Genomic DNA, 26,532 nt, shown 5'->3' on the forward strand with positions numbered 1-26,532 from the left:
AATGCCTGCTTCTTCTCTTCTACACCCTTCTTTGCTTCCTCATCCCACCACTCACTACCCTTCCTTCTATTTCCTCCCACCCTCCTTGTTCCACATACCATCTTTGCACACCTTATGACTCCCTCCTTGAACCATCCCTATTGCTCCTCCACTCCTAGCTCTACTCTTTTACTCTCTCCCATTCCTCTCTGAACTTCTTATATTCATTCTCCTTCTTTTCCTCGTTTAAGCAGTTCACTCTGAGTTCCTCCCTACCTTCTGCCCTTTTCCTCTTTCTCCACTCTCAATTTACCTTCCACCAGGAAATGATCTGATATTCCCCCACTCTCTCCCCTTAGAACATGTACATCCTTAACTCTTCCTACCATACTCCTGGTCACCACTATATAGTCCATTAACGTTCTATCTGCCACCCTTCCATCCATCACCCTCTCCCATGTGTACTTATGCTTGACTTTCTTCTTAAACACTGTATTTGCTATCATCAACTCTCAAGACACATCACCTTCAATTCTCCACGTATTTAATAGATCCCTAATATTATTTTATCTATCTGCTGCTAGGTAGTAGTTCTGATAATTTCGTAGTTTTAATATAGTATCATCCTCGGTACCTGTTTCCTGGAGAGCTATAACATCTATATTGTATAACATCAGATAAGCATGTATATCGGTGGTTCTAGAGCGTAGACCATTCACATTCCAATTTAGGATATCTAAACTCTTAGCACCCATTATTCATTACCCCCGTCTACCTTTGTGTTTTCATTTGTACAAGCATCAATTATACATTTGATCTGTTTCAATATTTTGTCATGCAATGTTTCAGGTATACTGGCCCACTCGAGTATCATTTCATCTCTCACATCAGATTTTCCATGACCCCATAACGAAGTTGCCGTGGTATTCTTTCCAGTACAGAGAAGAATGACCGAAATGATACATGGACTCGGAAATTTGCCTTACGAAGAGAGGCTTAGGCACCTAAACTTACACTCTCTGGAAAGACGCAGAGTGCGGGGTGATCTAATAGAAGTGTTCAAGTGGATCAAAGGCTATAACAAGGGTGAAGCAAACAAGGTCATCATAATAAAACAACAGGGCAGGACTCGCAGTAATGGATATAAACTGGACAAATTTAGATTTAAGAAGGAAATAGGCAAGAATTGGTTTACTAATAGGGTGGTCGATGAATGGAATAAACTTAGTAACCATGTAGTAAGCGCTGAAACTATCTGTTGTTTTAAAAAAAATATTAGACAACTTTATGGATGGGGATGACAGGTGGTGATGAATGCGGGGCTGCCTAGTGTAGGCCTTATGGTCTCTTGCAGTTTCCTTTATTCTTATGTTCTTATCTACAGTATTTCTCACTTCACTAGTTTGCCTTGTACCTTCGCTGTTTTTCATGTCGTTCAGTCATGTTTTTTTCTCTCTACCATCTTCCGCAGTGTGCGAATTTCCTGTTGTAGTTGTCGTACTACGTCGACAATATCCCGCAGTTCTTCTTGCACTTTCAAGTGTCATCGGAATGACACCCGATCAAGATCTAAATATTAAGATCTTGCACCCGATGTAGTTACATTTCTATTCGTTGGCAAATTTCCAATTTGTTCCATCCTTTTCTTCCATGCGTTTTCGGGCGGCGGTTGTGGCGATTCTTCAACTAGCCGCAGCTCTTTTCGGTTACTAGGTTGTTCATCCCCTGTACTTTGGAGTTGCACTGTGCGCAGCTGTGCCCTCTTTTCGCATAGCACGGAGCCGGCGTTATGTTCGCCAGGGCAGTTGCAGCACCGCGGAGTAACACATTGCCCATTTTTTATTTTGCTACCACATTCCAGGGAATTATGTTTGCCTCCACAGTATCGACACCGAAAGTCGCTCTGACATTTCCATGCCATATGTCCCCAATTTGAACACTTGTAACACAACACTGGCTGCTCTATAAATTTTGCTACCTTTCTACATCCACTACCAGATATAAATACATTTTTGGGTACATCTCCCTTCATATGAGCAATTACTTGATTCTTTTCACCTCTTACCTCACGACGTTTAGCCCAAACAAAGCGTTCATCGTCTAACAGGAAGTTAGGTTCTAATACAACAGGGTACATGAATACTATTACTTTGGTGAGTTTCTCGATAGGGTCAGGTACTTTCATAATGACGTTATTATATCCTACGGTGGTTAGTATCTACACTGCCTCACCTCTTTCCACAATCAAGTACGTTCTGTTATACCCTTCTTTGAGAAGTGTTTTGCATTGTTTCCACTCCCTAGTGTAGCGTCCCATAACAATTGTTCGTGAAACGTCAGCTGCGTATCATTTGGAAAGTACAATTTCTTCCTTTCTGTACTTACTTTGTTCGTCTGTTCCGCTCCTGTCACACTGAATTGCTGATCCTTTTCTTGCACTAAGGTTTCTTTTCTAGCACATATATCAATATTCAGCTTCTTGTGCCGGGTATTTTCACTATCACTTCCGCTGTTTTGTCGTGCTAACTGTCGTCGCCTCTTGTTTCTCTTGTTGACTACCTCCTGCCATTTCTTATCCGCTGCATCTACAGTTGTTGGCCATTGCACCTCCATATCCGACTCGCTATCAGTTTGATGCAAGTCACGTTTCAATTATGCTATTGCAGTTCTTTCTTCCTCTATAGTGTTTCCAAGTTCCTGACCACCATTCGCTCCAGCCATGGTGAAAGGCGTGGGCTGCTATGCCCAGCGATCGTCGTAACTGCTCCATTGGTTACCAGGGACAGCTAGTTAGTAACCATTGAGCACTGTATCGTAGCTTCAGTTTCACACCTCCAGGTGTAGGTTCGTACTCGACGAGAGCTAAGCACGGAATCACTGGACTACAGAAATGGCCAGCCCAGTATTTATTGCTAGACTTCCTCGTTGCATTTACTTCTGTGACATATCACAAAACTATCATCCTCCATCACCTATACTTATCCAGAGTGCAATATAACCTAGGTTGGCCAGATACAAGTCCAAATGTCATCATTACATTGCAATCATATCACAGGACAAATCGACAGCTTTCTCAGATACAACAGTCACCCCTGTAATTTTACTCTAGTACGTTTTCTTTCACTGTAATTGATGAGAAAACGACGCAAATTAGAGCTACGGCACACAGCAACACGGCTCAGAATGATAAGAGTTATCCTTTGATTATTTGATATACTTATAGGTAAGACTGGCAGCCGTGAAACTGGTGAACAAATTAAACTATGCCAAGCTGTACGTTCGTTTCGATTTCTTAAAAATCGCTACCGACATTACTATTTATTGACGGTATTATGGGATCCAAAATTAGAATGATATGAGCTAGTCAATGGTGTAAGCAAAAATTGTAGCTGTGAGATCTAACATAATTAAACTAACTCTTGGTAAATGTGGGTGTTATCCGATCTTCTTATGTATATCTTTAATTTCTTCTGAAGTTCCTATTAATTTGAAGTGCATGTGTGAAGTTCAAAATACTCATTGGCAAGAACAAGCCAATGATATAGAAAGACGAAGCAGTGGGACTGGCAAACCTCATATGGATACCAAAAATTCACTTAGGTGTGGGAGTGTGATGGAAGGACCTTGCCTAAGACAAGGGTGTGACAGCTTTGTTCAATATGAAATGTCTGGAGGCACTGCCATTGGTCTTGGCTTAGATTCAGCAGTAAAGGTTATGTTTAAGGTTCCTTGTGACAAGGCTCACTATAAACATTTAGGAACACAGCATCTGTATTGGGTGTAGCATCAGGTTAAATAAAGGTGGTTGTGAAGGAACACCCTATTGCTAGATTCCAGGGAATAGATCAGGATAGGTTAGGTGGGGTGTAGTTGACTGGGTATTGGGTATCTACCTTGTTTACTATGTTGATTTAGGTGTCATTACCACAGCCAGTCTGAGGACATGCTGTTCCCACACCTCTTTTCTGTTTTCATGTGTTGGAGTTGGTCAATTATGGAATTTGACAAAGCCCTTCTTGAAGTTGTACCTGTAAAAAGAAGAAAATTATATATATATATATTCAGCATCCAGATTGATCTTAAATTCTTGTTTAGTTTTTGCACTCACTGTGTCTTCATTTAATTTGTTCCAGATACCACTCTGTGTGGGAAGCTATTCTTTTTCAGATCTCTTCTGTAACTATCCTTTTTAAGTTGTTGTTTTTTGTGTCCCCTGGTTTTTCCTCTATCCCACTTTAATAAGTCATCTCTATCAAGGACTTGCATCCCTTTTATAATTCTGTATATGGTCAACAGGTCTCCTCTTTTTCTTCTTTGTTCCAGGGTTCGTTGTTCGAGTTTGTCCAATCTTTGTTCATATGTCAATTTGGAGAGTGTTGGTGCCATCTTTGTCATTGCTCTTTGAATTCTTTCTAATTTCTTTGTTCTTTTTAGTACTAGGTGTCCATAGTGTTGCAGCGTACTCCAATTTTGGTCTTATCAATGTAACTAATATTTTCTTGACCATTTCTTCATCCATGTAGCCAAAAGCCACTTTCATTGATCTTAATAAATTGAAAGTTTCTCCGACTAATTTATTGATATGTTTGTCTGGTGCCATGTCATTGGTGGTTACTCTTAGGTCCCTTTCTGAGTTGACTTTTTTTATTTCCTTTGTACCAAGTTTGCATTGACCTGATATTCTGTTTTTGTTTTTTCAAAGTTCCATTATACTACATTTCTTGATGTTGAAATTCATGTCACTCTTCTGACTCCATTTCCAGATTTTGTCCTGGTCTTCTTGTAATGATTTGCAATCTTCCTCTGTACTTACTCTCTTTAGCAGTTTTGTATCATACGGGATGGGGAGCTATGCTCTTTATATCTTTGTATCTCTCAGCATCTAGTTTGTTCTTAAATTCTTGTATGGTTTTTGCATACACTTATTTCATCCAAGTTTTGTGTGGGTGTGGGTGTAATTACCTAGTTGTATTGACCTGTTTTTGTATCTTTCAGCATCCAGTTTGATATTAAATTCTTGTATAGATTTTGCACTCACAGTTTCCTTATTCAGTGTGTATTTACCTAGTTGTATTTTATGGGACAAGAGCTATGATCGTAGTGACCTGTTTTCGTATCTCTCCGCATCCAGTTTATTCTTAAAATCTTGTATAGTTTTGGCACTCACTGTTTCCCCGTTTAGTTTGTTCCAGACATCAATCACTCTATGTGGGAAGCTATTCTTTTTCAAATCTCTTCTGTAACTGTCCTTCTTTAGCTTCTTCTCATGTCCTCTTGTTTCTCTTCTGTCCCATTTTAATAAGTTGTCTCTATCAAGAACTTCCATCCCTTTCATAATTCTGTAAATGGTCAACAAATCACCTCTTTCTCTTCTCTGTTCTAGTGTTGATAGGTGTAATTTATCCAATCTTTGTTCGTGTGTCAAATTTGAGAGTGTAGGTGCCATTTTTGTCGCTGCTCTTTCAATTTTTTTTTCCAGATCTCTTCTGTAACTGTCTTAAGTTTCTTCTCGTTTCCTCTTGTATTTCTTCTGTCCCATTTTAGTATGTCATCCTTATCAAGAATTTCCATCCCTTCTGTAGATAGTTATCAAATCACCTCTTTCTCTTCTTTGTTCTAGGGTTGATAAGTGTAGTTTGTCCAATCTTTATGTCAAATTGCAAAGTGTTGGTGCTATCTGTCATTGCTTTGTGTGTGTGTGTGTGTCTATATATATATATATATATATATATATATATATATATATATTTATATATATATGTATATATATATATATATATATATATATATATATATCTATATCACTGTCCAGTAATGTCGTAACACATTAATAAATGCACTAAAAACCCACTGTTGGTTGGATTTAAGAAAAGAAAGGAATTAGCGATTTCCGTATATTTTGATCACTTGCTGTGATTCACAGCAAGTGATCGAAATATACGGAAATCGTTATTTCCTTTCTCTTCTTAAATCCAACCAACAGTGGGTTTTAAGTGCATATATTATATATATATAATATATATATATATATATATATATATATATATACACATATTATATATATATACACATATATATATATATATACATATATATATATATATATATATATTCAATTTAGGCTACAAGTGGGCTACTCCTTTACACATACAGTGAATGTTTTCAGTTTTCAGTTTTGTTTTATAATTTTGTCTTGCATGTTGAAACCAACAACGGTCATTTTTATGTGAATGATTGTACAAGGTGGACAATGGAAGTAGTCCTCTCCCCATTCACAATGAAAACTGTCAACACCCTCTCCATGTGAAAGTATAGACCCAAGTAATTGTATTTTTTTTTTCATCTTTGTTATCACATAAGGAGAGCTAATAAACTGGTGACTATTTCCATACTGCTACACATTGACAGAGAAACAGACCAAGACTAATGCTACCCAGACAACAGTTCATATTTTCTTCTATAGATATCTGTAAAAGGCCCTGAGAACCATTGGCGACTGTTGTAGGGCTGCAGGTTTTCAATCACGGAAACTTAAGGCAATAATAATTATCATTATTATTTTGACAATTTTCTCCTATAAGTTTTCCTTTTGCAGTTAATGTCTTTGTAATGTTAATGCATTTTTCATATACAATTTTTTCCTGTTGTGCTCAAAAATTGTATTGAATTATGATTTTGTCTTTCAGATTGTTAGTCAATGTCAGAAAAGTATGAGGTTATTTGCCCGCACCATGAGTAGTTTCACACGAACTGTGTCTGGTCCTTGGAACTTTGTGAATGGGAAGAGATGTAATCCACTGCACCCAGATGGAGTTATGAAGGTTTGATATAATTTGGTTATATATATTTTTTATTTTTCAAGTGTAGCATCTGCAAACTCAAGATAAGTCAAGGTGAAGTAGAGGACTGAACTCTGTTTATGTAGTAAAGTGTACTAGGTTTATTCATGTTAGTGTGGTCCTGCAAGAAAGAACTAGGGCAATAGATTGACTGATATATTATGGCTGGGTATGGATAGTATATTATATTGTGATGTATTCAGAACCAGTGATGGGTACCTGCTACTGATGGTCCTGCAAGGTAATGTCATAAAGAATCATCATTCTTTGCCCTGTCTTCAAAACCCACAACTCCTATATGTATGTCTGGAGGTGCAATCCTGTAGGGCTGACATTTAGATATGGATAATTACTGCATACAATGAATGTACATGCATGTATATCAAAGAGCCCTTTCCAGAACCCTTATATATAGGGTGGACAAGCCAAAGTATACACCCATCCTACACCCATCTCACCCTCATCCAAAAATTTATTTGATATTTTGATATCTATTCGAGCAAAAACTTTAGTTGTCTGGTAGATATTCTGAACCATGTGCAAAATATGAATGTTATGAAAATACCTCACTGGCAAAGCAGGATAGAATGCCACTACTTGCAGCAGAAATTGAGATGATGGAAGTTTGAACCCTGCCGCCAGCGAGTTGGACCAAGAGCATGGTTAAAGTCCATGCTACAAAGTCTTCTGTAAGGGACACCATCCTAGCCGTCCGATAGGGGGAATTGGCAATGTTAAATCAAATTGTGAAAATCCCTTAGTTCAAAGATTATTAACTCCTTTGTTGCCTTGGTGGCACTTTACAGATATTGATGTGACATAAGCCAAATAGTTTTTATTGAGTTGGGAGACAACCTCAGTAGGGTCTTGCTTGTTCAGGACCTGGTTCTTGCTGAAGGCTGCCCCATACTTAAATGAACTATCTCATATTTGGCACAGTACACTATATTGTTAAAAAAATTAAGAAGTTTTATACTAAATAGCACTTTCTCTTCTTTTGGGGTGAATAGGTGACTGAACCAGCAACAGGAAAGCTACTTTGTGAGGTACCCAAGTCGAGTAAGGAGGATGTAAGCTCTGCAGTACTAGAGGCAAAGAAAGCCTTGGGTGGCTGGAGCCAGGTAAAGTAGATTTGATTTCTGTAACTACATGATAATTTTTCTACTTGGTACTATATATAACAATGTGATGTGTAGGTCTATGTGTTTAATTAAATTATTTGTGCAAAAAAGTTTTTTAAGAAAGAATATGTCTTGATTTGAAAGACAAAATTTAAAGTGTATTGCTTTGGAGAGAGTGTATTATGATGTGCACTAAAAGAATATTAAATGTTTACTGTATTGGGTAAGGTGCCATCAACCAGCCTTTTATTACTAAATTATCCTTGTGTTTACTAGTTTTTACTCCATTACCCTCTATAAGCTGGTGATGCTCTTTGTGGGATGTCTTTTGTTTAACACCTGTGAGCTGTTGACATTTTGTGCAGGTTTTGTTCTACTAGTTACCATAATTCACTAAACTCGGGACATCACTAGTGAATGAATTAATATGACTTGCACTTCTAATGCACATCATACTTCCAGCTGTCTCCACGGGAACGTGGACAGATGCTGATAGAAGCAGGTAGAATTGTGAGGAATAATGTAGAAGACATTGCTCGCCTAGAGGTAAGGCATTTACAATGATGTATCTATATTCTGTCTATATATACCAAGAGTTTTATCCACCTTACAAAGGAAGTAGCCAAGTCAAAAGCATGTATCTACTCCCACCCATTCCACTCCTTCCTCCCTCTCATAATATCTCCTCATGGATGACAGGCCATTCCTGTATTCCACCCATCTGGGGTATTGGCTGCATGTTATTGTGCAGTATAAATTGCAGTGGACAAGGTGCAGGGATGACCTGTCATCCAGGAGGTGCTAAGATGAGAGGGAGGGTGGAGGGGTGTGGAGTGTATTCAGGGATGGAATGGGTGGGAATGATTTTATACCTTTTCCTTTTTGGCTACCTCCCTTGTAAGGGGGAAAAAGCCTTGGTATATGTATGTATAAATTGCAGTAGCATGCAATTTATACTGCACAATAACATGCAGCCAACACCCCAGATGGGGTACATTTATTCTAATCTTGCTTGTTTGATATAGTTTTTGTAATATAATTGCTTATAATGACAACACTCCTGAAGTAGTTTTTAATTACTGTGATCCCATGCATGCCATAAAAGGCAAGTAAATAGGACTGAGTGAGGGGACTAGGGATCCTCCCCTTCGTATTTTTGTTTCACAAAAAATCAAGGCACAAGAGGCTGCTAAGATCAACATTGGTTTTATCTTTCATACAGTGTAATTTCCCTTCCTTAAGCCTTCTGCCAGGATTATGAAACATGTCTCCACAAGAAGATGAATAGCTACCCCTCTCTTGGGGAAAAGAAAGAAGAAATAATGTAAAAATGCTCATTTATTTTTTTCAATCCTACAGGTACGAGATACAGGAAAACCAATTTGGGAAGCCCGGGTTGACATTTTGTCTTGTGCTGATGCACTTGAATATTATGGGGGACTAGCTCCAGGAATTGTAGGTAAAGTACATCTTTCAAGTTTAAAAGTTATGTATATAACAAGAGTATTATATATCAGTGACTTTGCTGTTTTCTCAGTAACCACAAATTTAATACATACATATACCAAAATGTCTTTTCCCCCCAGTGGGTGTGATTTTAAAACTGACTTAATATTCTCCATACTTTGTTGTATTACTTATGTTGTATACTTAATGTTGCAGGACAGCACATTCAGTTAGGGGGAGGTTCCTTTGCTATGGTGCAACGTCAGCCCATTGGTGTAATTGGAGGTATCGGAGCATGGAACTTCCCAATGCAGACATGTGTTTGGAAGGTAAATGATTTCTTTGCCTTTGTCCCACGTCATGTTATATAATGTTTCTTTTTGAATCTCTCTTTTGTTCATAAATGACTTATTATACTTGCAACTTGAATTCTTAAAAAAAAAAAAATGGAGGACACTTCCTTCTTGAACTTAGGATTTCCATAAAAATTTAAAGACTATTGACATGCTTATCTTGCAGGTAGCACCAGCCTTGGCATGTGGGAACACCTTTGTATACAAGCCCTCTCAGTTCACTCCAGTCACAGCTGTCACTCTTGCTGAAGTCCTTTCAAGTGCAGGTGTTCCTGAGGGTGTTTTCAATGTTGTGCAGGTAAAGCTTGTATTGTAAACTTACAATGTCAAAGGGTGAAAAATGCAATAAGACCTCCCATATCCAAACTAATTAGGCCACACCATTCAGATTTGTAGTTTAAGATACCCCCCCCCCCCACCTGTCTTCACTGTGCCACTCCAGCACAAAATTTTCAGTTCTGAAGGAATAAAAGTGATGTACAATTCAAGGGAAGTACAGTGATGGTGGACTGGCTGGTTTTTTGATATTTGTCTAAAAGAGGGTAGAGTGCCAGAGGACTGGAGGAGTGCCTGTATAGTTCCACTTAACAAGGGAAAACGGGACAAGTGTGAGTATAGTTGGGAAGGCTTATGGGAGGGTTTTGATTGAGAGGATTTGGAGAAGAACAGAGGGAGTAATTGGTGAGGAACAGTGTGGGTTTGGGACAGGTAGGGGTTGTGTGGATCAGATTTTTGTGGAAAGGCAGATATGTGAGAAAACATTAGAAAAAGGTAAGGATGTTTCTTGGGTCTTTATGGATTTGGAAGAGGCTTATGACAAGGTAGATAGGAAGGCACTGTAGGAGGTATTGCAGATATATGGGATTGGAGGAAAGTTGTTAAGAGCAGTCAAGTGGTTTTACGAGAGTAGTAGAGCCTGTGTTAGAATTAGAAATGGAGAGAGTGAGTGGTTTGAGGTAAAGGTCGGACTTTGTCAGGGATCGGTTGTGTTGCCTTAGCTGTTCAATCTATACATGGATAGGGTGGTGCAGGAGGTAAATGCAAGGGTAATGGGCTGGGGATTGGAGATGGTTAGAGAAAATGGAGAAAAATGGGAGATAAGCCAGTTGTTGATTGCTGATGACATTGCTTGTGGCAGGATCAGAGGAGGGATTAAAAAAGTTAGTGACAGTTTGAGAAGGTGTGCAAAAGAAAGAAATTGAAGATAAATGTGTGTAAAAGTAAGGTGGTGAGATGTATGAGGGGAGAATGTGGCAGCAGACTGGAAATGAGTATTAAGAGAGAGAAACTAGAGGAAGTGATAGTTGTAGATACTTGGGTGTGAATGTGATGGGAAAGGGAGGAGTGGAGGTGGAGGTAGAGTATAAATTGAGAGAAGCAAGTAAATGTCTTGGGGGATTAAAAAGTGTAATAAGAAATAGACATTTGGGGATGGATGCTAAGAGAAGATTGTATGACACAGTGATTGTGCTGGCAGGACTGCATGGTGTAGAGACATGGGACATAAGAGATGAAGAGAGGAGTTTGAATGTGTTTAAGAATGAGTGAAGAAAGATTAGTAAAAGAGGTGTGGAAGGCAGAGATGGAAGGAGTGAACATGAGGGAGCAACCAAGGATGAGATGGATGGGTGGGGTAAAAGGGTCATTGGGAAAGAGGGGAATGTCTGTTGAGGAAGGACGGGAGAAGACAGAAGATAGGTGTGAATGGAGAATGGTTGTGTATGGATAATGCTGTGATGCATGGAAGGGAGTGGGGTGGATAGGGTGAGGGAGTATGTTTGAATGATATTTTGATGCAGCCCTAAGGGATTTCTCCCCATCTTCACTTTTTCTGAATGAGAGGACAGAGGGGGGGGGGTTGCCAGTTAAATGAAGTGGCCTTGCTGTGGATGTGCTGTCTTGCTACAATGCATCTGACCCAGGGCAATGGGCGAGATACAGGGATGACCTGTCATCCAGAAGGAGCCAAGATGAGAGGGAGGAAGGGGGATGAATGGGAGTGAAGTAAATGTGGATAGAATGGGTGGGAGTGGATTTTATGCCTTTGTTTTTTGGCTACCTCCCTTATAAGGGGGAAATAGCCATTGGTATATGCATGTATTATTTTAAACATTTCCTCACATAATTAGACAATGAATTGTTTTTCTTTATTTATTAATTTTTTCTTTCTGTAGGGTGAAGGGGAAGCAGGTGCTGCCTTGTGCCATGAGCCGGATGTATCTAAACTCTCATTCACTGGGTCTGTACCCACAGGAATCAAGGTGAATTATGCAAAAGTTGTGACCCTATTTACTTGACATACACACTCATACACACCAAAGACCTCTTCCCCTTTATAAAGGGGATGGCTGAATCAAAGCACACACCCACTAAATATATATTAAACCTCTTTAATGCCCCTCAAGACAGCCGCACTCAATCTCTTTGTCAAGTGAATTATTGGCTGAATCAGTTTCGGTTTCTGTATGAGAAAATTGGGGCTTAGATTGATTGATTGACTCTCCCAGATGAGCTCAGAGCTCATATGTGGCCCAATCCATGGGTGATACTGTGTCTGGACACATACGTGCATACCCAAATCCTTGTCCACCAGAGCTGGAATCCCTGCATGCAATGCAGTGGTACTAAAATTTTCAGCCGTTCGTGAGACTGGAACTCGGATCACTGAATTAGCCATGTATCAGAACATTTATACACCATCAATAGGCAGAAATCAAAACCCTTGCTATAGAACAGCCTGAGAATATTTGGAGCAATGTTTTAGGCACAAGTCCTCAAGGACAAATGTCTGTCATTCCATATCACAGAACCACATCCCACAGTAAGGAATGGAAATTCAACTTCTCAGAAGTTCTCTGAAATATGTCAGACTCCCCTTCCAGTCCCCAACAATATTCCTACACAAAAACATACAAAGTTATAAAAGAAACATTATAGAAAAAAGACTAAAGAACTCTGTCATAGGGCAAGCCCTACCAGATACCCTGAAAAGAAGAAATTCCGGAGACATTTAAGAGTCATGCTAGCTCTGCTGTTGTGAGGGCACGATCCATTGCTGAAACATAATCAACTAAGAATTGGCTGGATAATAGACAATATGTGCTCAAGATGCACATTCATATAATCAATCAATTGGTTGTTCCTGGTTTCTCTTGTAGAGGACCCATGGCCTTCAGGTAGTAACTGGCAACAGCTTCTGGGCTGAGTTGGAAGTCACCCAAGGACAATATATACAGAAGACATAGAACCCGAAATATTATACTGTCCAGTACTGACATAATACAGATTGACCTCTCATTAACGGACTAAAAGGGGGGTAACGGTGTCTGTTGATGTGAATAATCCATTGATTTGGAGTGGTTTTTGGGTGGCATAGTGATTGCACAGCACTAAACAACGGCACCAAAAACACCGCAAACACAGCTAATTAACGTCCATTAATGAGAGGTCAATCTGTATAGACAACAGTGCAGAATTTTGTCCTTGGGTGACTTTGGGGCCAACTCAGGGAATATCATCGGATACTTGGAAACTACAGGTATCCTGTAAGAGAACTGAGGCAGTAAGTAACTTTAAGTGACCTATACTAATGAATTATCTTTAAAGAAATTATGTATTTGCTTTTATATGTTGTAGGTCATGGCATCTGGAGCAGAATCCCTCAAAACAGTAACATTAGAATTGGGTGGAAAGTCTCCACTTATTATTTTCCCTGATGCAGACATGAAAAATGCAGTCAAGGCAGCCCTTATGGCCAACTTCCTGACACAAGGTGAGGTAGGTATTACTACATACATATTTACTAAAAGTCCTTTTCTCCCTTATAATAGGGTGGCTAAGAAGAGTCATATACCCTCCCAACACCCATCCCACACCCTTCAAAACCCATTCAGCCTCTCCTGTGTTAAAACCTCATATAAAAAGTTTTGACTGCCTTCAGTAGACTTCTCCTTATCTCATACATCCACAACACACTCCATAATGCTCTTGTCAGTTTCTCCTTCTGTATACACCTCCAAATCCATGAAAGCCCAGAAAACATCCTTACCCTTTGCCAAAACTTCTTGGATATCTTTCTACAGAAACTTGATATGTACATCCTCTTCCTCTCCTAAACCAACTAAACTCGTCCCCAATTACTCCTTCTGTTCCCCTTCTAATCTCTCATTTAACACCCTCTCAGACAACTTACTGACTATACTTAACAGACTGATCCATCAAAAACTGCTTCATTCATTATTTGTCCCCTTTTCCCTTCTATAGTGGAACTGTAAATGCACTCCTCTAGTTCACTTGTACTTCCCTCCCTTACATGCACATTAACCCCTTCGATACGATGACGCCTACGTAGGCGTCATGAGGAGCAAGTGGGTACGTGAGGATGCCGATGTCGGCGTCTTGATTATATATATTGTAGTTGTACCTGCGTGACCCCCATACTCTGTAAACTGGCTTCATCATATTTTCTATGGTTATCAAAATTCACGGGTGAAAGAGTAGTAGCAATACAGCGGTAACTTTATTTTTTATAATGCAAGTATATGACGCAACATCAGACATCTGGCAGCTAATGCTGCCCACGAGATTTTGGCCCATATTGAAGGGGTTGAATACTTCATTCCACAATAACTACTCCCTTCATCAACATTCCACATGACAACCATCCAACCCAAGTGCCTTACCAACTTTCATCTCTTTTAACCACTTTGTGCCCTGTTGCATTAAGTATAAGAAGGCCTCAATTCCACCCCCCCTGTGCCCACATACTGGAACAGTGTCAGGTCTGGTCTGAAAAAAAAAAAAAAAAAAATGTCTACCAAAAGCTGTTATTCCTCCTTTTCCACTGATTTGATATCATCCATCAACTCAATCTCATTCTCAGACAAATCACTAGCAGATAATTCACTGCCATCTGAATGACTTGGTTTATATGCTTCATCTGAACTCTCATTGTTGGCTTTGGCCATGGTGGTGTAATCATTAAACATATCAGCAGTCAGTAAATTATCACCACATAATGCCATCAGCATTGGCAAGGAGGGGAAAACACCATAATGCACATCCTCCCCATGTAAAGGCTGGTAAGACACAGATCATTGCCTACACACTACCCTCCTGCTTTACTGATTGGTTGGTGGGCAGAACAAAGTATGAGCAAGGAAAATATCCCTTATAAGAGAGAATGTACTTATGTATGGTGTGGACAGGCCTATTGTGTGCCACCATGATCTACATGCATACATCCTGGGCGTAAAGGGGTTATGTACGTTCTCCTCTCCCATCACAGTCCCTCTCCTAATATCCCTGGCTGCTGCATCCAAAATCTTCCTATCCTCTATATCCTCTACTTTCATGATCTTGAAATACTCTTCTTCCACTCACAGCCTTCAATTTGATGATCATTCATTATCGTCTGACCATCTGCAAGCTTCACCTCTCCTTTCCACTTGCTTTGCCTCCCCTCAGTCTTTTCACTTTTCCTCCACACCTTCTCATAATTCTCTGACAAAGACCTACCCCATCTCACAGCTGCTCTCTCCTTGGCTTCCTTTGCCTTCCTTTGTTTCTACCTTCTTTACTCGACACCATGTACCTACTTCCTCATTTCTTCTTTACAGTAATTCCTTATATTCTCACTACAAAGCCCTCTATGAGGGGCACTGTCCTAGCCTCCTGATAGGGGGAGTGTGTGACATTAAACCATATCATCATCTTGCTTCTTTTCTGCCACCAATGCCCTCACCTCATTATTATTCCATTATTCACTGCCTCTCCTTTTGTTCCCTCTTATCCTCCTCATCCCACACAATGTCTTTGTGTATTGTAGCACCTCCTCCTTGAAAAATATCACAAAATGAACAGTATTATGGGTTTCTAAAATGTATGAGCAAAGACAAGATACAAATAAAATCAAGTTATACTTGAAGAATCCCTTTTCAGGTTTGCTCAAATGGTACAAGAGTTTTTGTGCACAAAAGCATTGCCAAGGACTTTATTGATAAAGTCGTCACTGCTACAAAGAAGATGAAGATTGGAGATCCCAATAATGATGAGACCACAGTTGGAGCCACCATACATGCTGACCATGCACAAAAGGTTTTAGATTACATCAAGGGAGCTAAAGAGGAGGTTTGAGCATTTCTTATTTCCATACATTTATAAATAAACATGTACATACTAGGCACCTGAAACCAATTATTTGGGAGCTGTGTGTCTCCTGCAAGAAAGATTTGGGAGTGGTGGATTGACTGACTGATTGATTTAATGAAAACTTAATGATGACAGGGTGCTCATGTGCTCTGTGGGGGAGAACGTGTCATACTGGATGGCCCACTAGCTGATGGATGGTACCTCTCGCCAGCTGTTCTCGTCAACTGCACAGATGATATGAAGGTAAGAGGGAATTTTATTCAGTATTTTTGGTTGGACTTGGAAATAGATATTGTTAGGCTTAATCCTATTGGAAGGTGTGAAAGATGTATGAAAGGAATGAGGGGAGATTGTGAATGGATGAGTGAATGAAAGGATGACAGCCAAAGAATTATACAGTACTTGTTATCCACTTCATAAATTATTCATAATGGAGGTTGAAAGCTTTACAGTATGATGAAGCTGTGGCGGTGAACCACCTCTAGCTCTTGGCCCTGTTGTGGAAGAGTGTAGCCTTGCTGAATTACATTTGACTCAACAAATTACTAAGATAGTGGGGAGGTTTGGTTTGTCTCAGCCAATCACCTTATAAGGGGGAAAGTGCTTTGGGGTGTGTGTGTATATGTATTTACCTAATTGTAGTAAACAGAACAGGAAGCTTGCTGGCTGAGCGAGTTAGGGCGTCGTTACTTGCGACAAAGGTCGAGGGGATGGCAGTTCGAATCCTGCCATCAGCAAAGTTGAACCAAGGGCATGGTTCATTAAATTCCATGCTACAAAGCCCTCTGTGAGGGGCACCAACCTAGCCTTCCGATAGGGGGGAGTTTGTGACGTTAAACCATATCATCATCATCAGTAAACAGGAAAAGAGCAATACTCGTTAGGTCCTGTCTCCTATTCTCTAATTTTCTAACATACCTAGACTCAAATTCATGTACAGTTCCAACTTAATATACTTGATTTCCAATTATCATATTTAGATTTGAACTCGTGTATTGTTTGAATTTGGGCCATATCACCATTTGAGCTATTCCACATATGCAATATGGAAAAATATTTCTTCACATCCTTCTGACATGTGGTCTTTCTTAATTACAAAGGATTACAAAGGCGGAGCATACCAACAGGAGACCTTTTGGTCCATATCTAGGTCAGATGCGAAAAAAAAAGACAAATTTACTCCCATGACCTCTTAAAACCCATCAGTAATCAGGAGATCTCTTCTGTCAATGCAGTCTATCCCCTTTAGTGACCCATCTTTGTGTTCTTCCACAATAACTTCTTCTGTTCCCCTTCTAATTATCTCAGATAACACCTATATACCTTACCATCCATACTAACAGACTCCCTATAAAACCACAATATTGATATTTGTCCTTTTTGACTGTGTACATTGGAACTATACATGCACTCTATCAGGCCTGTGAAACACCTCCCTTCTTTAGGCACACATTAAACAATCTCACAAACTATTCCACTATAACTACTTCAGACATCTAACCCAGGCACCTTACCAGGTTTCACCTCTTTCACTGCTCTTTGTATGTCCTATCATTCCCCTCTCCCATCTCTGTCATTTTCCTGGCATCACCCAATGCTACAGTCAAACCCTAAACAAATTCCTGAAATAATCTAACAATCTTCCTCTCACTGCCTTCATTTTCACCACCATCTGTCTTTCAGCACTCTTTACCTTCTCTCTACCCACCTCCTCACCCACTCATTCTTTTTACTTCTTTCCAAAACATACATGGTATATAGATGAGGAAGTGGGTAGATGAAGAATCAGTGATGTGTTAGAACACTTTAATTGCTTTGATGTTTGAACCAATGAGGTCATCTTTGGAAAGTTCTTCCACTTTATGAAGACAATTCCTTTGGTCGAAACATCAAAGCAATAAAAGTGTTCCAACACATCTCCACTAATTCTTCATCTACCTACTTCCTCACCTGTCTTCAAATTGATTCAGTATGTATATAGAATATACCATAGGAAGTGTTATTGATGTGGAATGAACATTATATATCTATATCAAAGTGTCCATTTTCTGTTCTGTTGCATTGAATAAACTACTGTATAATCATAAGGTAGATGTATGGCATTATATTTCCAGGTTGTTCGTGAAGAGGTGTTTGGATCTGTTATGTCTGTGCTAGAATTCGAGAGTGAGGAAGAAGTTGTCCAACGAGCAAACAATACCAACTTTGGATTGGCAGGAGCAGTCTTTACCAAGTAAGCAACATTGTCAACTTTTGGTGAAAAATGGCAGAGGGTAACAAAAATTGTTGCATCTAGTTTTACTGACTAGAAAACCCACAACCCATCAACGGCTGTAATTATCCTCTGGGAACTGTGGACTATTGTCTTTATTGTATTAATATGGGACTGATTTGCTGTCACTAACTGAAAGTTGGAGGAGAAGGAAGAAGGGGGAACAGTTGCCAGATGTCCACTCTTCCCATATGAGAAGGAGGAGTGTGTTTTGACTCCACTTCTGTCTGTAGATGCTAAAGGCTGGCACTCAGTCTCTGGAGCAAACTTAGGTTCTCTACATATCAACTTCAATTACTTCCGCTTTTTCACTTAGGGTTGATAACCTGTGACTGCTCCCCCCTCCTTCTCCTCTTCCTCTTCTGAGCCTATGATGCTGAAATGTAATCTACTGTAACACTACAAAGACAACAATCTAAGTTTTTTTTCCTAGAGAGATTTATAACAGAGCCCATGGACTATTGCAGGGGACTGGGATTGCACTTGGTGAAACTCGAGGTAACAATTGGTTATATTATTTTTCTCTATCCCCAAAAGAGACATCCAGCGAGGGCACCGTGTAGCCAATACAATTGAAGCAGGGACAGTATGGATCAACAACTACAATTTGTACCCAACTGAGGTGCCTTTTGGAGGCTATAAACACAGTGGCATTGGACGAGAAAATGGGTGGGCAGCCATCGATGCTTTCACTCAAACACGCATGGTGTATGTTGAAATGGGAGATGTTGATTGTGGCCCACTCTATCAAGATTAAAGTGCAGATGGGTAGGTGATATTTAGTTACTTTCCAGAAATTGTTGTCATGGTTGTTTAGTGCATATAAGGATAGGGTGGTGAGAGAGTGCCAGGCAGGAGTTTGGAATTAGTGTGAGTGGATGGAAGTAGGTGATGAACCAATTGTTTGCAAATGACGATGCACATGTAATTGAGTTTGAGGACAGACTGAAGCATTTAGTAACAGAGTTTGGGAGGATGTGTGAGGAAAAAACTGAAAGTAAATGTGCACAAAAGTAAGATGATATGTGTAAGGAGGTGGCAGGTTGAAGGTAAGTTTAAAAAGGTGAGAGCATGGAGGAAGTAGAGAGCTTCACTGTTTGAGGTCACATGTGGCAGTGAATGGAGGTGGAAATGAATTATGAAGGAAACAAGTAAATGTTGGGGGGAAGGGTGAAAAGGGTTATGAGAAATAGGTATCTTTGGATGAATGCAAAGAGAAAGTTGTAGGAGAGAGAATAGAAGAGCCTAAGTGTGTTTGAGAACTGTGGTAGCTATTATAAGGATGGATAGTGAGTAATGTTGAGATGAGGCACAGACCAGAAATGGAAAGAACTGTCAATAGGGTGGATCAAAGAGTGCTGAGATGTTTCAGGTACAGTAAGTCCTCATTATACAGTCCATATGCGTTCCTGAAAACCTTACCACAAATTGAAATTACTGTATACCAAACCCATTATAACATGTAATAATAGGATATGGCAGACATACCTTCTACCTGCTCTTTCCTCTTCAAAATATCTAGCGGATACCATATCTAGAATTTTTCTTACCGCAAATAGAATCGAGGGTAGTAATTACCAAATACCGTAACTGAATTTACCGGATAAAGAATTGCCATATAAGGAGGACTCACTGTACATGGAAAGAATGAATGATGAGAACTATGGAAAGCAGGTGCGGATGGAGTGAACTTGATAGGAAGACCACGAATGAGGTGGATGGATAGGGGTGAAGGGGCATTGGATACAAGAGGAATGTATGTTAAGCAAGAGAGTGAATGGAAATTGGTTGTAATTGGAGGAAGAAATGACATGACCTCATGGGATACTTACCTGCTTTGCAGAAAAAAAGGAGAGAGGGAGAGGAAGGGGATGTTACCTTGGTTGTTGTGTCTTGCTGTGGAAGTACTGTCTTACACTGCATTGTCTTTGACTGCAATGTGGTAGAGAACAGAGATGACTTCATCTGTGAAGTGCTGAGATGGGAGTACCAATAAATTGGTTTTGGATAGACATAAGGTGTGCATATACTTTGACATAGCCATGCCCTTTCTAAGGAGGGGAAATGTCTTTTGATGTATCTCTATAGTAACTCAGATTCATCATTATAATGAATTGTATATCCTGTAACATTATTCCATCTATATGGTAGCAAAATATGAAAATGGGTAAATAATTTATTTTTCATTTAATTTTTAGAAATGTATTGATTTAAATCTTCTTTCAGATTTACAAAGATTTGGTGCACTTTAGATAATGGACAAGATGAGGCAGGACCTGTTTCAAGAACACGTGCTGTGACTAAACTGTGATGCTTTTTTAGACTTGCTCATTTGTATTTGATGAGAATGTAGAAAGATTAAGCTTACAAAGAAGCCTCTGCTGAAATAATGTTGAGTCAGAATGACCATATGAATTGATGATAAACTTTAATCATACTATGTTAATTTTTCTTAGATTTTAGTACAGTTGTCTGTATGAAAAAAGTTATCTGTAAACACTCAAAAACCCGTCCAAATTTTTTTGGTTTTCTATTGTGTGACAAGTGGTCCTTGTGTCTGTATTCACATGTTGTGCACATATATTTTTGTATTTGTTATATTTGTGCCAAAATATTTTTATCAACATCTAAGTATTTTTTGTGGGTAAAAGTAAGGTGATGAGATGTACAAGGGGAGAGGATGGCAGCAGTTTGGAAGTCTTAGAGAGAGGCTGAAGGAAGTGGATAGCTTTAGGTACCTGGGGTTGTATGCGGCAGGAAAGGTAGGAATGGAGGTGGAGGTAAATTGTAGATTGAGAGAACCAAATTGGGGGATTAATGTGTAATGAGAAATAGGCATTTAGGAATGGAGGCAAAGAGATTATATGAAGGGGTAATTGTGCCAGCAGCACTTTATGGGGGAGACATGGAATTTAAGAGAGGCATAGAGGAAAAGTTTAAATGTGTTTGAGATGAAATGTCTGAGAAGTATGGTAAGGGTTACAAGGTTGGAAAGAGTGAAGAAAGATCAGTAAAAGAAGTGTGGAAGGCAGAGGTGGATGAAGTGAACAGGAGGGAGCGACTAAGGATGAAATGGATGGATGGGGTAAAGGGGCCATTGAGAAAGAGGTGGGTGTCTGTTGAGGAAGGAAGGGAGAAGACAGATGATAGGGGTTTAGTGAAGAATGATTGTATATGGATAATGCTGTGATGCATGGAAAGGAGTGGATGGGGGTTAGGAGTGGTCATGTGTGATAGTTTGATGGAACTTGAAGGGATTTCTCTGTCTTTTCTGCATGAGGGGATAGAGAGAAGAAGGTTGCCAATTAAATGAGGTGGCCTTGCTGTGGATGTGCCGTGCTTTGCCTAGGGCAATGGGCAAGATGTGGGGATGACCTGTCTTCCAGAAGGAGCCAAGAAAAGAGGGGGTTATGGATGTTGAATGGGAGTGGAGTTGGTGGGGGTGAAATGGGTGGGATTGGAATTATGCCTTTTGACTCTGACAGCTTCCCTTGTAAGGGGGAAAAAGCCCTTGGTATATGTATGTATTTATGCAGAAACCACCGGGAAATTGAAAAAACAGATACTGAACATTTTCAAAGGTACCTTTGAAAATGTCTTAATAGACGAAAACATTCTGTATCTGTTTTTTCAATTTCCTGGTGGTTTCTGCAAAAGTAGTTCATCACGTGTGTTTTGTGATTTCTTTGCATGTATGTATTTATGTGCAAGGTTGGATAGCGTAAAACAGTAAAACATGAGGTGGTAAGGAGGAGAGCAGAAGTGAAAAAGGACATGGGAGACAGGGTTAATGAGTATTGGGATGGTATGAACACATGGAAAGAGTGAGGAACAGTTAGTAAAAGAGGTGTGGAAGGCAGAGGTGAAGGGGCAACCAAGGAGGAGATGAATGGGGTGAAAGGAGTGTTAAGCAAGAGGGGGATGCCTGTTGAGCAAGGAAGGGAGGAGGCAGGAGATAGGAATGAGTGGAGAATGGCTGTGTATAGGTGATACTGTGATCCAAGGAAGAGAGTGGATGGGAGATGGGGGGAGGGTAGGGAGTGGTTAGGTGTGAACATTATTTTGACACAGCCTGAAGGGATTTCTCCACATCTTCTATTTTTCTGCAAGAGGGGGCGGAGAGGGGAGGTTGCCAATTAAGTGAAGCGGCCTTGCTGTGGATGTACTGTGTCTTGCTGCATTGCTTCTGACCCAGGGCAGGGAGTGGGATGCAGGGATGACCCATCATCCATGAGAAACTAAGATGAGAGGAAGGAAAGGGTGGTGGGTGGGAGTGGTGTATGCCTTCTGACTTTGGCTACCTCCCTATTAAGGGGGAAAAACCCCTTGGTATATGTATGGACGGAAGTATTTTTTGTTCACCTTCATAAATGCTGTGTTTAAATGTGCTGCTCAGGACTGATGCGTTTATATGTAACTTGATTATAAGAATCATTTGTTATTTCTAAGATTGTTATAATTTTTGTACATTTTATAATGAAACTTTTGAGATATGGGGAAATTAAATTAAATAGAAAATTCATGTGTATTTTTTAGACCTAAAAAAATATAAATCTATACCTTTATATGAAGGACTTCTTCCCCCTTACAAGGAGGGTAGCCAAGTCAAAGGTAGGCACCCATTCCACTCCCATCTACCCCCTTTGTTTCCCTCTCATCTTAGCTCCTCGTGGATGAAGAGTCATCTCTATCTCCTGTCTGGGTTAGAAACAATGCAGCAAGACACAGCACATCCATTTAACAGCAGATAAAAAAAAAATCTTTGTCTGCTCATGTGGAAAATGGAGAAGACAAGGAAAAATTCCTTTGGGCTGCATCAAAATATCGTCCACACACAACCATTCCCCACTCCCCTCCACCTTCCACCCTCTCCTGTATTCAGCATAGAAAAGAGAGAAGATGAGATGAAATCCCTTTGGTATGCATCAAAATATAATCCAAATACAACCATTCTCCACTCCCCTCTATCTCTTGCCTTCTCTCTTCCTTCCTCAAGAGACCCCTTTTGCTCAAAGCCCCTTTCACCCCATCCATCCATCTCATCCTTGATTAACCCCTACCATACTTCAACACTTTATTTCAAACATGGACACCCAGTACAAAAAAAAAGAATATAAAGAAATTAGAAAGAATCCAAAGAGCAACAACAAAGATGGCACCAACACTAAATTGACATACAAACAAAGATTGGCCAAACTGGAACGAAGAGATCTACTAGCCAATTACGGAATTATGAAAAGGATGGAAGTCCTCAACAGAGAAGATTTATTAAAGTGAGATAAGAGAAAAACAAGGAGACATGAAAAACTCAAAAAGGATAGTTATAGAAGAGATCTGAAAAAAAAAATAGTTTCCCACACAGAGTGGTTGATATCTGGAACAAATTGGATGAAGCAACAATGTGTGCAAAAACTATACAAGAATTGAAGAACAAACTAGATGTTGAAAGATACAAAGACGAGTCATAACTTACCTTCCACCAAAAAAATCATCTGACATTCCACCACTCTCTCCCCTAAGAACATTTTCCAGAACTCTTCCTATCCTTCCTTTGGATACCACTACATAGTCCACTAATGCCTTATCAACTACCTTTCCATCCACCATCCTTTCCTATGGGTATGCTTGACTTTCTTCTTAAACACTGTGTTAGCTATCATTAATTCTCTAAACACATCTCCACCATTAGCTCTTTACTATGATTTTTATCTGGCATTCCAAACTTCCCAACCATCTACTGATCTCCTACTCTAGCATTGAACTAATGCTACTACGTTGACATTCCTCCCAAAACTCTCTAAGCACTCATTTAAATCTATCCAAAAAGCCTCCCTTTCTTTGACATTCTTCTTACCAGGCCCATATGCACTTTCAAAGACCCACATCTCCCATCCCAATTTTACCTTCATCCACATTAACCTTGAAGATACTTCCTTTCACTCCAGCACACACTTTCCTATCTCATCATTTACGTGTAGAGCTACCCCTTCTCTCCTTCAGTCCTGCCACCCTCCCCCCATCAAACTTCCAAACTCAAAATCACATATCTTTTTCAACTTAGTTTCACTTCATACCAACACATCCACCTGCTATCTCATAGACATACTGCCTACCTCTTCCCTTTTACTTTCATCTGTACCACAACCATGTACATTTAATGACCCAAATCTTAGGGTTCTGGTTGGATATCTCCTTCCAGGCCCTCTTATCCCTTGGCTTCTTGTAGGATAATTTTAGAGAGCAGGATACTAAGTCCCATAACTCCATCCTACTAAGTCAGCTTTTATGACTTGCATGGGAAATTTGGTGACAGAATTCTTTCCTCACCCTACCACATGGGACAGATGTGAAAAGGAAAATATATACTCAAAAAAGTGGTACAAGACAGTTTTAAGAGACAATAGAACAATGGAGGGATAATCTCAGTAAAAAAGTAGCATCATTCCTCTAGGATTAGATATTTTTCCCTAAAACAGAATGATTTGTGGCTCAGGTCCATGGGGGAATATATATATATATTCTCTTTTTATTTTCCTGTTGTTTCTTTATCACTCTTTTTTCTCCTACATCTTTCCTTCCTCCCCCTATCCAGATTATCTTGGTCATTCTAATGTTTCTCTTCTATCCCCCCCTACTCCTTTTTTCCTCTCGACGTCAATGACCTTTGCTGTCGTGATGCCAGACAACCCTTGAATCATTCCATTCCTTCTTTCCTCTCCCTTCCTCCTCCTCATTTTCCTCCCCTTCCCCTTTCTTCTTTTTCCTCCTCTCCCCTCTTCCATACTCCTACTCCCTATCCCACCATCCTCATACTCTTCCTCCTTCTCTCTTGTCTCCCCTTCTCCTCTTTTCTTCTTTCTACCCTGACTCCTTTTCTACCCTCCATTTTTCTCCTTACTATTCTCCTCTTCCTCTTCTCCCCTCCATCTCTCTCATTATTCTCTTTAATTCTCTTTTGTTTCCCTCTGCCTCCTCTCCCTTTTCAAGAAGTGGTAAAAGTTTTAAGAAAACCTTCCTTTCTTGAGATTTTTTTTTAGAAAACATCCAAATGAAAACTTTTCATTAGAAAAAAAAAAAAAAATAGTCTGCCCATAAGAAAATTTCATATGCAGACAAAACATTGTCACTTGCCATTTGTTATTCCTCAAAGTTTTAGATGTGCTTGCCTTGTGACTAAAAGCAACTCCTGAACCAGATGAGAGCTCCGAATCATGTAGCCTGATCTGTGAGTAATTGCAGTGGTAGCATTCGCGGCCGCCACTACAGCTGTCTGGGTTGGAATCCCACCCAGGGCTGAAATAATTTCAGTATTGCTGCACTGCGAGACATTACTCCAACTCTCGTGGGCTGGTAGTGTGTGTGCGTATAAGGTTACAGCATTGCCCATATATCAGTCATATATGAGCTCTGAGCTCTCATCCAGGAGGGTAATAGCTGTCGATCACGAGTCCAACATGTGATCCAAGACCATGGTGAACATACACACACCATACACCTATCCCCTTGCTCAAGTGGGAGAGTAACGGCTGACAGTATTATAAAAATGTTTTCATGCCTTCTGTGTGGTGTGTGGCTGTGTTTTTGTGGGTTTCATTAATAGAAAAAGAAAATTATCTCAGGCCAAGGTGGGGTTGAAATGGGTGAGAGTGGAATTATGCATTTTGATTTTGGCTATCTCCCTGGAAAGTGGGAAAGAGCCTTTGGTATATGTATGTAAGTGTGTGGGTGAATGGAAGTGTTAACATAAATAATGTGTGCAAAAGTATGAACAGACTGGGAGTTATGGGTGTTTCAGTACACATGGCCTTATACAAATGTATGCACTGAAGGCCCTTAACTAGGGATACCACACAATTTCTAACATCAAATGCCATTTAATACAAGGTGTAATACAAGTCACAGGAAGATGTACATGAGTGGATTAAGTGGAGGAGAGCTATCAGATAGAAGTAGGAAAAGATAATGAGAAAGAAGAACTAGTCAGTTTTAGGCCTCATACAATAATGAGCACTTTCCATGTATAGCTCTCATCATCAAAAACATTAAGTCTCCATTTCAATATCAAAACTTATGTTCAAGTGTAAATTTCCATTTCACTAATAAAATTTATCTATCTACATACCAAGGTTTTTTTTTTTTACAAGGAAGATAGTCAAGTCAAAAGACAAATACCCACTCCCATTCCTCCCTCTCATCTTAGCTCCTCATGGATGATGGTTTATCCCTATATCTCACCCACTGCCCTGGATTAAAAGCAATCCAGCAAGACACAGCACATCTACAGCAAGGTTACTTCACTTAACTGGCAACTCTGGCTCTCCATTCCCTCTTGCAGAAAATTAGGGGAAATTCCTTAATAGAATTTATACTCT

General features: G+C 39.7%; 1 protein-coding gene across 2 annotated transcripts; it reads left to right on the forward strand.

The window, feature by feature from the left end:
* Window positions 1-3,107: 3,107 nt before the first annotated feature.
* Window positions 3,108-18,928, forward strand: LOC143022425 (4-trimethylaminobutyraldehyde dehydrogenase A-like). 2 transcript variants are annotated; one of them, XM_076180640.1, is made up of 13 exons: window positions 3,108-3,202; window positions 6,666-6,800; window positions 7,829-7,939; window positions 8,402-8,485; window positions 9,299-9,398; window positions 9,602-9,714; window positions 9,905-10,036; window positions 11,913-11,999; window positions 13,375-13,515; window positions 15,679-15,867; window positions 16,024-16,131; window positions 18,003-18,121; window positions 18,698-18,928. In XM_076180640.1, the coding sequence occupies exons 2-13, from the start codon at window positions 6,690-6,692 to the stop codon at window positions 18,915-18,917; spliced, it is 1,515 nt and encodes a 504-aa protein (XP_076036755.1). In that variant the 5' UTR covers window positions 3,108-3,202; window positions 6,666-6,689; the 3' UTR covers window positions 18,918-18,928. The 2 variants fall into 2 exon arrangements, with proteins under 2 accessions (XP_076036755.1, XP_076036762.1); XM_076180647.1 differs by lacking the exon at window positions 3,108-3,202 and adding an exon at window positions 3,233-3,252.
* The last annotated feature ends 7,604 nt before the right edge of the window (window positions 18,929-26,532 follow it).

This window comes from Oratosquilla oratoria, chromosome 3 (genome assembly GCF_046742065.1).
Source record: "Oratosquilla oratoria isolate Oo_2021 chromosome 3, ASM4674206v1, whole genome shotgun sequence".
Lineage (NCBI taxonomy): Eukaryota > Metazoa > Arthropoda > Malacostraca > Stomatopoda > Squillidae > Oratosquilla > Oratosquilla oratoria.

Coding starts and splice junctions, on each gene's coding strand:
- LOC143022425 (XM_076180640.1), top strand. CDS start 6,690: ATGAGGTTATTTGCCCGCACCATGAGTAGTTTCACACGAACTGTGTCT. Junction 12,000..13,374: donor CTGTACCCACAGGAATCAAG/GTGAATTATGCA, acceptor TATATGTTGTAG/GTCATGGCATCTGGAGCAGA. Junction 16,132..18,002: donor ACTGCACAGATGATATGAAG/GTAAGAGGGAAT, acceptor TTATATTTCCAG/GTTGTTCGTGAAGAGGTGTT.